A 17,065-nucleotide genomic window follows, 5' to 3' on the forward strand; every position below is an offset into this window, starting at 1 on the left:
GTCCATACCTAAAAATAGCAGAAGCATTTAAAAACTGTCACCAGTCAGGATCCCACCTGACAAAACTGTTGTCTGATGACAGGATTGGATGTACACAAATAGGCCAAAGGAATAGTGCTAATCATGAAAAATAGTAATTCATTTTAGGTCACCAGTGAGGTATTTTTAAGTATTGATCACATTTGCTTCATGTAAATCAGCTTTATAAAAAGGATCTAACACTGAGATGTATCTTATTTCACAACTTAGATTTCACAAGATGAGATCAGAATAAAGATAGCCAGTTTTATGGTCGTTACAGGCTTCTGAAATATAAAAGAGAAAATAATTCAGTAAAATTAGAACATATATCCATAGAGACTCTAAAAGCACCCTCTCCTCCCCCAAAAACCCCTCATTTTAGTAGCGGGATGGTCTGACAGAACCATGTATTAAGTGTTTTTTCCTGTACTATAAAAATAAATTATTCTTGAAAATGGTTTAAAGTACCCCTGCATCCTTCCTTCTCTTTGGATTTTTTATATGATACTCTCAGTGTCACATTCTTCCCTACTCCCTACCCACCCATCTCTTGATGAGATTTGTTAGGAGCTGTGGTATTGGTTGCTATTGGTTTTCTGGGGGTGTGCATGACGTCCCCATCTACCCCATCCTTGGGCATCTAAAGCCCCAGAGTATGGTGGCCTTACAAAGACTGTGGTCTCATTTTGATACTATCTCTTTCCCAAACTGTGGCTCACCATGAACTCTTGGTGCCACCTCCTGGAACATGGGAGTAGCATAATGGATCTCCTGGGGGTGTCTGATTCCTGGGGTGAAAGATAAAGAACAGAGTTATTGGTCCTATAATCTGAATCTCTGATCACTTGGGGATAGTGGTTTATCCAGCCACCCTCAAAATGATGTGCAACCTCTGGACTTAGCAGGGAACACTGACCTTCTTGGGCTGTGGGAACACACTGCCGTGGTTCCAAGCCTGGCACAGGTTCCTGACCTGTAAAATGGGAACAACATAAATTAGGACTTAGTGGTGTTTGCATAGACAAGGCAGGCAAATTGCTTAGCACCATGGAACAGGGCCAGCCCTCAGGCAGTGTTGGGCTTGTTCTTATTGTTACCAAGACCTTGAGTCTATTTACCATAAAGCAGTGTATGATGCCTGCATGAAGAGGGCAGAGGCTCTGGAATACAGTGTGGACCATTCCAAACTGACATTAAAAAAAATCTCCAAGGTATGTTGTTAAATGAAAAAAAATCAAGGCATAGAATGATCTGCTAACCCTTTGTTTAGTTGCTAGCATCCACATAGAGTATCTATGGGAGATATTTTAAAAACTGGTTGGTTGCCCCTGTAAAGTGGGATTGACGTCAGGTGGTGAGGGAAAGACATTGTATTCTGTTCCTTTTCATTTTTTTTAACCCATGTATCTGTACAACCTTAAATAAAAAAGACAAAAACCTGAAACCAACCAACCAAACCAATCAAAATACCCAATAAAGTTCTCTTACCTGCTTGATTTGCACAGATATTTGCATATATTCCAACTTCCATGGCCGTATTTCCATTGTCTCTGGGTGCCTTATCTCTCATAGCTTTTCCTACATTAATTGATGCATAATTATTAAATTAAACCAATTCAGCCACATTTTTCTCATTTCCTCTGCTAAGGAGCAGAATCCCCCAAAGACATGAAACAAAGAATCACTTGCTCCAATAGCCTACACTGCTGTCTATTGAAGGAAAACCATGGACTCAGAAAGGAATCCATAGCACCCACTCCTCCAAGCCAGAAGCCCATCTGATTTAATTTCTTGGGTCTGCAAGGAACATCCTCTTATCAGATTACACTTGAGGTGGCCAGAGACACATTTTCTTTCCTTCACTGAAAAGAACAGCCTATAAAAAGCTTTGTAATATCTGCAAGACATCATAAATTACCCAGCTGAGTTCTATTTAGCCCTGGCCAGTAATCAAGAATACTAATTCTGCTTTTGCAAGACTTTTTGTAGGAAGGAAAGATAGGTTTTTAAAAATGTATAAAGTGTATACATTTTGACATCTATTTTCAAGTTTTATGTCAACTGAGTTTCTGACTTCAGGCACAGGAGGCTAACAAGTATCACTTGGTTCTCACCCTAGTTGTGACAGTGTCTCCCCATTCTACAGGTCAGAATGCTGAGGCTCAGGTAAGTGAAGGAGCCTGCCTGACGCCCCTCAGCTCACTGCTGGGTGCTGGTGCTTAGACACACTGTTCTTTGTGCGTATCTTGATATTCGTCTATTACTTCCATGCCAAATGAAAAGGCCATTTTTAAAAGATTTATTTATTTATTTATTTATGACAGAGAGAGAGAGAAGCAGAGACACAGGAGGAGGGAGAAGCAAGCTCCATGCCGGGAGCCTGACGTGGGACTCGATCCCGGGACTCCAGGATTGTGACCTGGGCCAAAGGCAGGCACTAAACTGCTGAGCCACCCAGGGATCCCCCGAAAAGGCCATTTTGAAATTTTAAGTAGAAGTGGTCATAAGAGGTGAATATAGCGAGAAACAGTGACTGGGGCTTGATGCAGGACTGAAGGTGAGGCATAGAGCAATAAAACTCTTGTTGAGCTTCCTCAGAGTGGCAGAGCTAGGATGCTGACAAATACAAGGCAAAAAGCTCTTGCCTTTGCGCAGCTGGCAGTCAGAACCCACTACCTTATTTGCAGGGCCCAGTGCACAGCAAGAATGCAGGGCCTCTTGTTAAAAAATTATGAAGATCTCTGCACCCATGTTCGTAGCAGCAGTATTCACAGCAGCCAAAAGGTGGAAGCAACCCAAGGGCCCATTGACAGATGAATGGATAAACTTAGTGTATATATTTATCTGTATCTACATATCTGTCGTTAACGGAATATTCTTCAGCTTGAGAAATGATGGAGATTTTGACAGATGCACAACATGGATGAATCTCCAGGACATTTCTGCTGAGTGAGATGAGCCAGTCACAAAAGGAGAGATATCGTATGAGCCCATTGTACGAGGTCCCCAGAGTAGCCAAATTCATAGAGACAGAAAGGAGGGTGGTGGTTGCCAGGGGCTGGGACGGTGGGGGGCTCAATGGGGAGAGCTTAATGGGGACAAAGTTTCAGTTTTGCAAGATGAGAAAAGTTCTGTGCATGGATGATGGCGATGACAATGCACTTAATGCCATGAAACTGTATACTTAACAATGGTTAAGATGGCAAATTTTATTGGTATGTATATTTTAAAATTTAAAAAATAATTTAGGGCAGTCTGGGTGGCTCAGTGGTTTAGAGCCGCCTTCAGCCCAGGGCCTGATCCTGAGACCTGGAATCGAGTCCCGTGTCGGCTCCCTGCATGGAGCCTGCTTCTCCCTCTGCCCGTGTCTCTGCCTCTCACTCTCTCTGTCTCTCATGAATAAATAAATAAACAAAATCTTAAAAAATAATAAATAAATAATTTTAAAAAGAGTAAAAAAAAAAAAAAGGATTCAGAATTTCAAGACAATGACAACAGAGAATGAAACCTAGTATAGGGCTCTTCTTAGTGAGGGCCCCCTGTGTGACCACACAGGTCACATACCTCCAAGTGATCTAAACAAGAAGGGCTTCCACCAGAGAAGTGAGAACCAGCCTAGGCGTGAGCTGTGCAGGAAGTCTGCTTCATTTACCTTCCCCCTTTGCATCATTTCCTTCGTTCTTTGTTTTCCTTGTATCCAATGTTGTATTTCCTTTCCCTTCCTCTTCATCTTCTCTCCTGCTTTCTGTACCCAACATCATGGCAAATAATGAGAAAGCCACTAAAGAACTTACTTGCTTTGTACTTTGGTCGTATCCAAAATGCCAGAATTGGGATTATTATGATTACCATCAGCAATAACCCTGGAAGTAGTAGCTGCAGGCAGAAAGGACAGCTGTATCCACCTAGAAGAAGATGGCATTCACTGGTCACCACACAGCTTTCTTTTCCAATGACAATGAGCTATGGAATGTTCTGGAAAAGGTGACTACCACTGTCTTTGAAGCTAGCTAATGTACTGTGCACCCCGGTCCCCAGATTCCTATAGGCAGCTGCAACTCTTGAGAGTTAAATTGTGAGTCAGTGAAGTTCTGGAAGTCATGACCAAGTACATCTTCCACAAGGAGTCATACAAGGAAGAGAAAAACAGCGGAGTATTTGACAGACTGATTCCTGGTGGCATCGTTAGGGTCATAAGGCTCAGAACAGTCACTTATTTATTGGGCAAAGCCCTGAGTCATTCTGACATAGTTTATGTTGCCTAAATAGCCACCATTCATTATTAACTGCACACCGGTCACTGTGTTAGGTACTTTCCATGCATTGCCTAATTTATCTCCTTGATACTACTCTCATTTTACAAATGAGTAAAGTAAGGCTCAGGGGGGTTAAATGACTTTCCTACAGTCACACAGCTAGTAAGTGGAAGGGCTGTGATTGTAGGCAAAAGCTTGATTCTGGGGCCTGAGTTCAACAGGCTGCCTCATTTGTTAGAACTTACTGATCGCCAGGGCATGGGCTCTATTCTTCAGAAGATAAGGGTGGGTGAAGTGTCCAAACCCAAGCATGCCTACTGCTTTAGCTAACCTCTTTTTTGTTCTATCCTTCTACCTCAACAAGTGTCCTTTCGTAAGGCCCTTCTTATGCAGCCTAGAGGTCTCACGTGCACATGGACCCTCTAGGCTGTATGTACAAATGTTGTCCATGCCCCCCCCACAAACAGCCCCTTTACTTGGGTCCAGGGATGCTCACTTCCTTTCTGTAGTACAACCTTGGGAGGATAAGCTGGGAATGAGACTTGTGTAGGCCCTGGAAGGGGGTTCTGATCTGATTGGGTGGGAAATTCAGGTCCAGGTACCCAGCATATGGTTTAGGAAAGTGGGACAAGGTCCAGGTGGGGACATGAGAATATGCTGGACTCCTCAGCCTATGGGAAGATGCATGGCCAAGAAGCACCAGAGCAATGCCCTCTAAAACACAGGACTAGGACAGGAGCCCTTCTCACCCCAAGGGTGGTCCTGGCGGTCTACACTCACCAACCCTTAGCAGTGGGCGGTAAACAGTCAAGCAGGCAAGCAGAGGTGTTAGAAATCAACGGAAAAGCAAGAGAGAATCAAATCCCGGCAACTCTGAGAGAAATGTGAATTCTGATATGATTGCTTAGAACCTGGCCAGTGGAAGATCAAGCAGGAAGCACGGTCAAGTGGGGAAGTCTCCATACAAGATCCCCTTCTGACCTAGTTTCTAGGCTTGTCTTCTTCCTTTTCATGGCAGAAAGAAACCCCCAATCAGAGTTGGTGTAGAACCTCCCAAAAGAAAGGAATTTGGATGCAGATGGCCAGCAAGGAAAGAGGGATGGGAGGAGTAGCTGCAGTTTCTGGAAGCAAATCCAGATCCTGTGGAAAGAGCTCCCATAGCCCTTACCTGTTTGGGGATTGATGAGGATTGGCTGACTGTATCTTGTGTGATCAGGCAACTCGTTTTTAGCTTTGCACCTATACTCCTCCATTTCTCCAGCACTGTTCTTGGTTACGTTGAATTCAGCAGGCTCCCTTACATACTTGGGAATAGCTGGTGATATGGCAATATTTTTCTCAAAGAAAGTATAAGTGATGGGCAGAGAGCCATTGAAGGAGATACAACGTAGTGTTATATGTCGGTCTGTTTCTATTTTAACAACATTAACGTTCAGCACTGGTGTGATCACTGGGTCTAGAAAAATGAAAGTGTGTGTTAAAGGGATAAGCAAATTGGATTCACTCACGCAGTCCACAAAATGGATTGAACCCCTGTTCTGTTCCCGACTGTGGACCCAAAGATGAATGACACCCCTTCTTGAAAAGTCAAGAAGCTGGCATCCCGGCGAGAAAGACTGATGATATGTGGTTAGCTCCACTCAGTGTGGCACAAGCCAGGTGCTGAGAATGCCAGAGGGTGGAGGCTGTCTCTCTGCTTTGAGGAATCAGAGCACAAACTTGTCTTTCATCAGAAGTCTCAATCTGTTGCTGAGAATGAGTATAGTTTTTTCAAAGATCTAGTTCCAAGTATGAAGTTGAGAGGTGCTTTTATTTCTAATCTTTATAAGGCTACAGTGGGTTTTTTAAATCAAATCTAAAAATATCATCTCTTCTAACTATATTTTTATTTATAGAATTCATCTCTACAGTTATCTTTTACTTCTTCCCACAAGCAGGAAGTAACCCTGGTAAATAGGTTCAAGGGAACTTTTCAGAAGGCAGTCTTTGGGTCTGCTAGACTCTGTCAAATCATATCCTATTTTGCGGGAGAACCCAGCTATATTATTTACTTTATAATTCATTAATAGGGACACCTGGGTGGCTCAGTTGGTTAAACCTCTGCCTTCGGCTCAGATCATGATCCTGGGGTTCTGGGATCGAGGCCCATGTTAGGCTCCCTGTTCAATGGGGACTCTGCTTCTCCCTCTCCCTCTGCCCGCCCCCCCACTTCTGTGCTTTCTCTCTCTCACTCATTCTCTCTCAAATAAAAAAATATATATATTTTATTAATAAAGCAGTATTATAGGAAAGGAAGGATAATTGTTGAGTATCCATCATGTACCAGGCTTGCTATTCACATTACCTCATTTCACATCACAACTGTACTACAAGGAAGGTAGTACCATGCCCATTCCACCAGTGAATGAACTGTGATTCAGAGGTTAAGAAATTAGTCCAAGGTCACTCAGCTAGTAAACAGCAGATCCAGTTGGCTTGGGCCAACTCCCAAGCAGATTTTTTCTTTAAACAATATCAGGTTGGCACAGAAACAATGAAATACAGGGACCAAAGTATAAGTAAAATCAAAGAAAATAATTTAGAATCTCCTTATTCCATCCCTCCCTTGAGCAGGAATCCCTGGGGCAGCATCCTTGACAGAGCAGCACCTGGCAACAGTGGCCTCAGAGAACAACTTTGGGAACAGTGATGGTGGCCTTGGAACGCAACTTGGGGAAGAGCACCAACAGCACCAATAATTCATTCTTCCTATGGAACTGAAGTCTACATCCCGTAATTTTCAGGAAAGAGCAGTTGAAACATACTTGAGGAAACATGGACTCTTCTCTGAGATGACATGATCCAAACTAGACCAAGGATTGATATCTCAATTGACTGGAAAAATGTAAACTTTCCTGAGAGTTTGTAAAAGGACTGGCCAAGGGGATCATAGCATCATAGTGATTGGAGTAAGAGAGTTGCTACTCTTCACTAAACCAGTTATATTTTTACAAATTTCAAGGAATCCGTGAAGACTCATTCAGCTGTCACCTTTCCCAGAAGACCTTTCCTAAATCCTCTAGGCTGAAGTACTTCCTCTTCTGCTTCCCATCCTTTTATTATCTGATCCACTTGGATGTCTATGGTCCTCTCAAATGTAACCTGTTTGAAACTGAACTCTAGCTAATCTGCTAATTACTGAAAAATCAATAGGTAGATAAACATATACTAAAATCCAATTGTTTAAAAAATGTTTTTATTCACATATTCATTCATTCATCCATCCATCCATTCACTTATTTTACTATGGTAAGAAGAGTTAACATGAGATCTACTTTCTTAAATTTTTAAGTGCTCAATACAGTGTTATTAACTATGTACAGCAAAATGTTGTACCGCAAGATCTGGAGAACTTACTCATATTGCATACCCAAAACCTTATACCCATTAAACAATTTTCATTTTCCCCAACTCCTCGTTCTTCCAGTTTTCCCCATCTCAGTAAATGCACCACTTCCCATCGGCTGATCATATTAGATATCTGGAAGTCATTCTTGATTCCTTCTTAACCTGTGAACCCAAATCAAATCTAATAATCTAACAAGTCCTACAGTTTCTTCCTCCAAAATACACTTTGAATCCACTTACATCTCCATTGTCCATCCTCACCATTGTTTGTCTCCTGGATGACTGCAAAAGCCTCTCAACCAATCCCCAACTCCTACTCTTGCCCTGCCTCACCTAGAATGGAATAACTTTGAAGACGATAAACTGGGTGCCAGGCCCTGACTTGTTCCCTTCCCTCTCCCTTCTCACCTGAGGTCACACTCCCCTCATCTGATTTTCAGCCATACCAGCCTCCTTTTTTAGGTCCATCCCAATCAGCCAAGATCTTTCCCAAGTTGGAACCCTTGCACAGGCTATTGTCCTTTGACTAGAGCCCTCTTTCCCTGTTTCTTCACATGGCTAATTCCTTCTCATTCTTCAGGACTCTAGTTAAATGTCATCCCTTTGTAAAGCCATCCCTAACTACCCTATCTAAGTAGATTGCTTCACCGTCCTCTGCTTCTCTTCATCACTGTGCCATTTTACTTTTCCTTCATAACAATCACCATAGTTTGTGATTACGAATTTGTTTGGGTACTTGGGTTTTGTATCTCCCCAACTAGACTGGAAGCTCCACCAGGGCAGAAATTAATGTATATCCCAGAGCTTGGCACATTTGAGATATCATTAAATATTTGATGAGTGAATCAATGATTAATGAATTTGTGTTCATGGTTTATATCCCTATTGAGTTGGGGACAAGAACATGTCTTAGGCATCATTGAAACCCCAGCAACGCCCAACAAATTACTTGCATCTGGGTAAGCACTCAATAGATATCTACTAATCTGATCTAAATGAAGAGAAAACAGTTTTATAATCCATCAAAACAGTTCGGGCAACCCAGGTGGCTCAGTGGTTTAGTGCCGCCTTCAGTCCAGGGCCTGATCCTGGAGACCCAGAATCGAGTCCCATGTCAGGCTCCCTGCATGGAGCCTGCTTCTCCCTCTATCTGTGTCTCTGCCTCTCACTCTCTGTCTCTCGTGAATAAATAAATACAATCTTAAAAAAAAAAAAAAGTTCTACAGGACAGTGCGATTACTGTAACAAATTGCAGGAAATGTGTGCATTTACTTGGAAGGCAGGATGTGGGACAATTTTATACATATCTGTGGGACAGAAGCTCAGGAAATGAAGACTTGAGGTTTATTAATCAGCTAATTTGAAGCTTCAGCCATCAAGTTCATAAGTCATCTAAAATAAGCCCTGTAAGGGTTTATTCCTTGCCGAAGTGTAGGCCCCTGTTATTCAAATGGAGGAAACCCACACCAGTGGTGGGATTTGCCATCCTTTCTCATGCTGAATCTCAGTAATTTGAAGGGCATTTGGATGCTTTCCCTGCAAAGTGAGTGACTACTCTCCTCACCCCATTCTGCACACAATAGACTGAGACTCAATCAGAGTTAAAACCAATGTTAGCATTGTACTGCCTATCTTCTCAATTCATATTTAACAATTGAGGACTGGTGGTATATCAAAGGTGTAATGAAAGGGAATAACCAAAGTTTCACAGGAAGCTGATGGTACACAGGTTCCCCCATGCTCATCCCATTTCTCTTTCTGCAATACCACTGCCCAGTCCGGTCTGGTGGCCTACACTGACCACCAGAGAATATTATCAGCTGGGGGACTGCCCTCACATTATGCACAACATCCCAAGACCATGTTTACAGGTGTTTTCTCCCCTCTTCGCACTTCTTTTACAATATGGCTTCTATTCAGTTTGTGTTCAAAACTGTCCTATGATGGTTGGTTTTAACTTGGATCTCCTAAAGCCGTGTGCAGAAATTTGCATGTAATCTCATGAATGTTTCTCAGGGAAAGTACCCATCACTATCATTGATTATTAAGATGGTTATAACCTAATAAGCTAAAAAGCATTGAGCTAGAGCAGTGATGTCCAATAGAGCTTTTTGTAATGATGGAAATGTTCTGTCTGCATTGTCTAATATGGCTGGCTGTATTGAATACTTGAAATAAGACTAATAAGACTAAGAAGTGAGCTTTTTATTTCATTTAATTTTAATTAATTTGGATTTAAATGTAATTAACCACATGTGGCTAGTGGTCTAGCCACTAGTGCTTGAGAATGCAGACCTAAAGATCACTCAAGGATTTGATCAGTAAGTCAGAGCTCCTATGTTTAGAAACCTCCAGGTACAAGTCACACATATTAGCTGGAAACCCTCTCTCCTTCTCCCAGGAATCCATTATCAAGGTCATCTTTATAAATGAGACCATTAATGCTAGGTTGTGAGAGGCTTAGGGTGGAAAGATAGGAAAGAAAAATATAGCAGTTATAAGATGTGCTGGCTGATGCGGTACCCGATGGATGGTCACTGTAAAGGGGAGAAGGTGGGAAAGACCTGGGGCTTTGAAGGCCCTTGCCACAGTGTCCAGTACTGATTCTAAGACTTCCTGAATCTTCAGAGAAAAAGTAATTTTTGCCTACATGATGGGAATCCTAGAGTAAAACATCTAGAAAAGATCTCAACAATTTCCCAAATTGTTCAGATAAGACTTTTTGTCTAAGGCAATCAGGCTATTATTATCTGAAATAGCTAGAAGTCTTTGGAAGAGGTATGAGGGATTGCCAAGATGTCATTCCCCCAATTACAAGCCATTGCATTTGGCCACTCTACCCACTATCCTCCATTCAGCTGAATACAGCATATCTCTGCAAGCCTGGAAGACACAAGCTGAGCAGTTGGTCACATGATCCCAGCTTAAATGAGAGTACTTGCTTCAGTACAACAACCCCAGCTACAGAGGGCTCAGTGAAGATCCTGCCTTGATTTGTAGACCTGTACAAGATCAGCAAATATCTATCCCAATTTCAAACTCACTCCCAGGACCTCACTCTTAGGAGCTCTGTTTGAAAGTGGGCCCCTCTTCTTCTGGTATTATGTTTTCAAAACTGACAGGGGTAGGAAAATAAAACCCAAAGCTTATTCAGGAAGGAAAATTGGATCGAACATTTAATGTTTCATGTTAAGTCTGGCAATGCTGACTCTATGTATTATTGTTTAGATAAATCTTCTATTAATCATTTAAAAGTAGTCTTTAGAAGAGAAAGTAAAATAGAATTATTAAGAATAATGATCTCAGTGACATACTTTCCAGGCTCTTGAGTGAGTATTTGTAGGGGAGCAGAGAGACCATTGTAGAACAGGAAAGAATCCGGTAAATCACAGGGATCCCCCAAGAATGAGTGCTCTACTTACCAACAAATATGAAGTTGAACTCACGACTGTACTTGCTAATTGAACAGTTAGAAATTTGAGCTTTGCATTTGTAGGGGCCCAACTCATGGGCTTCTGAGATGCTTAGGTTAAAAATCATGGGTTCACCTTTTCCATTCTGGGTTCTCAGGTGTTTCTCATTCCGAAACAAAAAATAAGTGATCTCTAGTGATTTGTTCTGATTGGAACAAATTAGTGATACATTTTGACCTCTCCTGACTGCTTTTGTTTCTGAGTCCAAACTTGGAGAAAGGAGTTCTGGAAAACAGTAACACAAGAAAAAGTCTTTGTTAATGTCCCTTAATAACTAACTGGTGATCCAGCCACATTTTGTGGGTCAAGGTGGTAGAGACACTGGTCTCTACCTTGCCTGTACAGCTAGGCTTACGAGTGTGTGAGGAAGCCTTGGCAAATACCAGAGCTCCTCCCAGTGATGCATGGGGGGCCCTGACAAGCTCTCTCATGCTTGTCACCTCTTCTGCCAGTGAGAACTTGAAGTGGACACTCTGATTTTTTTTCTTTCTTTTTTAAAATTTAAATTCCAGTTAGTTGGGGTACCTGGGTGGCTCAGTTGGTTAAGTGTCTGCCTCTGGCTCAGGTCATGATCCTACGGTCCTGGGATCAAGCCACACGTCAGGCTCCCTGCTCAGGGGGGAGCCTGCTTCTCTTTCTCCCCACCCTCTCTCATACACATGCACTTGTTCTCTCAAATAAATAAGTAAAAAATTTTTTAAATTCCAGTTAATTGACACATTACTTTCAGATGTACAATTTAGTGAAGTGCGCTCTTTTAACACTTGCTATTCTGCCTTAGAAATATTAATTGATGGTTCATATCTCTAAAAGATAAGGACTTTTTTGACGTAAACATAACAGTACTATTATCCCACTAAAAATTAATAACACTTTTAAAATATCATCAAACATCTAGTTAGTGTTCAAATTTCCCTAATTGTCTGCTGTTGTCATTGTTTTGGATTCAAAATGACCCACTGTAATTAGTTGATATATTTCTTACGTCTGTTTTTTTAACATTTTATTTATTTATTCATGAGAGGTACACAGAGAGAGGCAGAGACACAGGCAGAGGGAGAGGCAGGCTCCATGCAGGGAACCCGATGTGGGACTCCATCCCGGGAATCCAGGATCATGCCCTGCGCCAAAGGCAGTCGGTCCACAACTGAGCCACCCAGGGGTCCCTTTTATTTTCTTTTTCTTACATCTTTTTAAATCTATAGACATTTCCATTTCTCTTTTCTTTTTCTCCCCCTGCAATTTATTTGTTGAAAATGGCAAGCTGTTTGTTCTATAGCATTTTCCACGATCTGGATTTTGTTGATCACAATGCCATGGTATCCTTTACCATGTTCCTCTGTCCCCTGCCCAAAGGCTTAATAAAATCCAGATTAGCTTTTATTTAGCAAGAATGCATGGTGGTAGAGTGTACTTCCATTAGGAGGTATATAATGTCTGATCATCTCTCTTTTTGTTTCTTAGTTGGCTTTGACAATAATCACTTGGAAGCATTATTTCATTAGAGGTTGCAAAATGGTTCTAGACTAATTCTATCCCTCTTTTTTCATTTATTATCTGAAATAATTCTATAAAGAGAAGCTTGCCCCATCAACTTTTTGGTTATACTGAGATATGATTTACATAGAAAAGGCAGGATAAATGCTTGGATCACTCCATTTATTGACCAGTTCTGAAAATAATGAGTTGGTGTCTTAGCATCTTGTAACAGTGGGATGTTCTTCTTTCATTATTGTTATTTTTTGTTTAAGAATCATTATAAACTCATAGTTTAAACATATTTAATGTATTTCAATCCATTGCAATTATTATTTTTATTGTGCCATTTTTTGACCATGGGAAACAACTCTAAACCAACTCCTGAGACCTTTTTTTGCTTTGTTTTTGCTCGTTTTAAGATTTTATTTATTTATTTGAGAAGGAAGAGAGCATGAGCGAGCAGGGGGAGAAGCAGAGGGTTTGTTTGTTTTTAAGTAGGCTCTATGCTCAATGTGGTGCTCAACTCACCACCCCTGAGATCAAGAGTCCTATGCTCTACCAACTGAGCCAACCAGGCACCCCTCCTGAGCCCTTTTGACACTACCCAGTAGTCTTTGAGTGCTTGTGTATTTGTATTTTATTATTTTAAAATGCCAAGGGAAAAATAACACTCATCAGAAAAACTAATGTAAAAAGAATAAAATTAGTAAAGAATTAAGAGAATATTAGAAAATAGGGATGCCTGGATGGCTCAGTGGTTGAGTATCTGCCTTTAGCCCAGGGCATGATTCCGGGATCTTGAATAGAGTCCCACATCGGGCTCCTTGCAGGGAGCCTGCTTCTCCCTCTGCCTGTGTCTCTGCCTCTCTCTGTGTGTCTCTCATGAGTAAATAAATAAAATCTTAAAATAAAAAGTTATTATATCATCTGAGGGGAAAAGTTCTTCCAAGTAAGGCACAAAAATTTAAAGGCACAACAAAAACATTGAAAAACTGACTAAAATATAAAGTTTCCCTATGGCAAAATTAAGACAAGTGACAGCCTAAAAAGAAATACTTAGCACATAAATGAAAGTGAAGGATTCTTTTTATACATGTAAGTCAATGGCAAATGAAAAAGAAAAAGACAAATAAATGGATAAATAATATGAATAGGTAATTCCCAGAAGAATGAATGCAGAGAGCCATTAAATATGTGAGGGCCAAGGGATGACTTGGGTGGAGAAGGGGCTTAAGCCCCTCAGAAATGCCATGGATACCTCCCTTTCCACTAACATTTTTTCAGTGTTACATAACTTAGCTTCAAGACACAGTCTCTCCTCTCTTCCATTTCCTCTCTGTGGAACTGAGTGTTCATGACTAATAAACATGAAAAAGATGCTCAACCTCACAAGTAATGAGACAACTACAAATTACAACGACACTGAGATACTGGTCTTTATTCATCAGATTGGGACACATTTACAAATGGATTGTCTCTGCTGTTGGAGAGGCATGGGAAACACTTGCTTATGTGAGTAGTCATGGTGACGGGTTCAGAGTGTTGGGAGGGCAACCTAGCAATTCAGATGTACATGGCCTTTGACCTGGCAATTTCACCTCTAGGATTTTAATCTCCAGAGATGCTCTCATCCTCTCATGAGTCCGCAAAGGATGTTTTGTACGATGATGTTTATTGCAGTGTTGTTTACATTACAAAGAAAAAAATGGAACAATCAGTAAGGGGGATGGTTACGTCAACTATGGCTGAGTCATATTACCAAGCACCATGAAAAAGGAGCCAAGTCTACATCTACTGCTTACAAGGATGTCTGTGATTATTGTTACCTAAAAAAAGGACAAGTCATGAAGGGTTTGTTTACTATGGTACTGAACAGAGAATGAATGACTGTTAATAGTGGTTGCTTCTGGAAGTGGAAGAGAACTGTAGGGTATCACAGCACTTTCATATTTCGTATAGTAACAACAACCTGGCCTAGCATTTATTGACGGCTCACCATACACCAAACACTGTACTGAGGGACATGGCTTGTCTCACTCAGTCCTGACAAGAACCCTCCCCTAGGTGCTTTTATTTTCCCAACATCACAAAGGAAAGAGATTAAGTGGTTGCATCATGCACCCAGGCTTCCTGCTGGAAAATGGTAGAACCAGGGTTAGGACCATGACCCTGGCTGGTCTAGCTCTATGATGATAAACTGCCTCTCAGTATATATTTTTATTTTGTTGCTTGAATTATTTTACAATGATTACGTGTTGATTTTCTACATTAAAAGAAACAACAACAGCAGGGACACCTGGCTGGTTCAGTTGGTTAACCTTGACAACTCTTGATTTTGGCTCAGGTCATGATCTCCAGGTTCTGGGATGGAGCCCCACATCCGGCTCTGTGCTCCAGTGGGGAGTCTACTTGAGATTTTCTCTCTCCCTCTCCTTCTGCCCCTCTCCCTGTTCACACACACACTCTCTCTAAAATACATAAATAAATCTTTAAAAAACAACCTAGAAAGAAAGAAAAATATTTCTTTGTAAAAACAATCTCAATATTTATCTCCAAATCTCAGGAAAGAGGCTTCAACTCCCTGCTTCACATCTCATCATTTTAAACTGTAGGTTTTTGAGAAGACTTGACTCTGGTTGCTCATCTAAAAGCATAGAAAGACTTATTCATGAACAGTCGTGTTGAAAGTTGACCATCCCCACTGTGTCGGTGAAAATGGTTTCCGTAAAAGAGAGAAGGAAGTAAATGAAACTTACTGTTTATTCCTCTTGTCTCACAATCCAGAGCAGCTTTTTGAAGTGAAAGAGAGAAAAGGAACGCGAGAAAACTCCTTTTCCACATCACGTTGGTTTGGAGATGCAAGCTTCAAAATGGTAAATAAGCCTTACATGTGGGAGAAGAAAAGAAGCCCCAAAAGAACAGTTTATTCAAATGACTCCACATTCTGTCAGAAGAAATCAGAGAGGGGGGCAAAGGAGGCGTGGTGGCCCCAGGGTGGTGAGTCATTCAGGGACTTCCTCTTTTTTGGCCAAGTTAAAGAAATTAGAGTTGCTGGGACAAGCTTAAAACAATATGACTGGGTGGTTTGACCAACCTGTGTTCCCTCAATGAGTTCTTATACAAAAAGAGAGAGATGTGATAGGTTGCCCTAACTCTGGCTGTCTGGAAAGCTGGACAGTGGGAAGAAGAAGGAAAAATTTGACTGTGATATTGTCTTTGTGAATCAGATGTCTCTGATCATCTCTCTCTGGATTCGGCCTATATCAAAAAGAATTTAGTGGAAGTTTGGTTTAGTTTTGGGAAGCAAATACTGACTGTCTGGAGTAGATATACACAAACAAGGCATCAGAAATGCCTGTTACATGCCGATTCCTAGGCCCCACTCCACACTTAATAGAGATAAAACCAGGGGCTCTGAATTATAAGAAGGGCCTAGCAGTATCAGAGTCTCTACATCACAATCCAGAGGGGCTTGTGATTCACTTCTACTCAGTCTAGAATTCCCCTGGCTCTGTGATATGTATGCAGAAGTAAAGCCACATATTCCAGTGTCACCAGTCTGAAGTGGAAAATGGAAAGTGTTGAGGGGCTTCCCAAGTGGAAGGAGCTATGACCTAGCCAGGTCACTTTGGTAATGATTTCTGTTGGCCTACCCTATAGGTCTTGCACTTTCCTGTGGACAGCTATCCTCTCTGCGGAGAAGCCAATTCCCTGCCCAGGTACATATGCTTCTGGGACATTGTCCAAACTCCTGTATTCACTCACAGAATTACTCCTTGCTTGGGCTCTCTAGATCTCATCCTCTGGAGGTCAGTCATTCTAGGTCCATACCTGGCCACCGCTGGGGGACTGAGCAAAGCCACGGTCTGCCACTCGGCCACCACTGTCTAGAGGCAAATCATTGGGTAACTATTAGTGCCTAGAAGGCCTTTCTTCCCTTCTGACAGTAAAGGTTACTGTTTCAGCACCTACTCTTCTAAAAAGCACAACCCTCAGTGATTGTCAGTGATTTTTCACATGAGAATATGATATTGGTGATAATTTCTCTCACTAAAGAGTGGGAGGGAAAGAACCTCACAAGTTGAATCTCTGGTGAAGTGATCCTTAATATCAGAATTTTTGCCAGAGGAAATTGGAAGTTTTGTAGGCATTGCTGCTTTGCCACTTTCTCACCAACATCTTCTGCATCCTTGCCTGGGTAGGGCGGCGGGGCTAGCCCTGGGGAACTTTAATGCCCAGAAGGAACAAGGTGGGGGGTGATTAAGGGGGGACTTTCAGAAAAGCTGATGTGTCTGGGGCATTTTCCCCATGTGAAATTCAGCTGGGTCAGGAAATTTGCAGACCACAGCTTGGACACAAAGAGAGCAGAGAAAACCAGAGCAGAGGAAGTGCTACTTACAGCTGCCAGCAAACACTAGTTGCTAGGAGGGCTTTAGCGAGACACCAGAA

General features: G+C 41.7%; 2 protein-coding genes across 5 annotated transcripts in view; one reads left to right on the plus strand and one right to left on the minus strand.

Annotated features, from left to right (window-relative positions):
• Positions 1 to 8,520, plus strand: part of POLG2 (DNA polymerase gamma 2, accessory subunit) — a 39,823-nt gene extending 31,303 nt beyond the window's left edge. For all 3 annotated transcript variants that reach the window (XM_049114594.1, XM_035720675.2, XM_035720677.2), the window contains one exon: positions 6,891 to 8,520. Coding sequence is in view for 1 of the 3 variants with exons in the window: in XM_035720677.2 (XP_035576570.1) it covers positions 6,891 to 6,966 (76 nt within the window). In the remaining 2 variants the exon portion in view is untranslated. The remainder of the gene's footprint in view (positions 1 to 6,890) is intronic.
• Positions 119 to 15,623, minus strand: MILR1 (mast cell immunoglobulin like receptor 1). Of its 2 annotated transcripts, XM_025436585.3 has the most exons (8): positions 15,373 to 15,618; positions 11,087 to 11,362; positions 5,446 to 5,733; positions 3,816 to 3,926; positions 1,510 to 1,599; positions 938 to 994; positions 741 to 809; positions 119 to 305 (listed from the first exon to the last, which is right to left on the minus strand). In XM_025436585.3, exons 1-8 carry the CDS (start codon positions 15,455 to 15,457, stop codon positions 253 to 255), a joined length of 1,029 nt encoding a protein of 342 aa, XP_025292370.1. In that variant the 5' UTR covers positions 15,458 to 15,618; the 3' UTR covers positions 119 to 252. The 2 variants fall into 2 exon arrangements, with proteins under 2 accessions (XP_025292370.1, XP_025292371.1); XM_025436586.3 differs by lacking the exon at positions 11,087 to 11,362 and having other exon boundaries at positions 15,373 to 15,623.
• Between the last annotated feature and the right edge of the window lie 1,442 nt (positions 15,624 to 17,065).

The sequence above is a fragment of the Canis lupus genome, chromosome 9 (assembly GCF_003254725.2).
Source record: "Canis lupus dingo isolate Sandy chromosome 9, ASM325472v2, whole genome shotgun sequence".
NCBI lineage: Eukaryota > Metazoa > Chordata > Mammalia > Carnivora > Canidae > Canis > Canis lupus.

Bases quoted from the DNA above. Each gene is read 5' to 3' on its own strand.
- MILR1 (XM_025436585.3), bottom strand. From the start codon at position 15,457: ATGTGGAAAAGGAGTTTTCTCGCGTTCCTTTTCTCTCTTTCACTTCAA. The intron at 5,734-11,086 runs GTAAGTAGAGCA...TCATTTTTCTAG, and splicing joins GTTCAACTTCATATTTGTTG to ACCCAGTGATCACACCAGTG. The intron at 810-937 runs GTCAGTGTTCCC...CTTTCACCCCAG, and splicing joins TGTTCCCACAGCCCAAGAAG to GAATCAGACACCCCCAGGAG.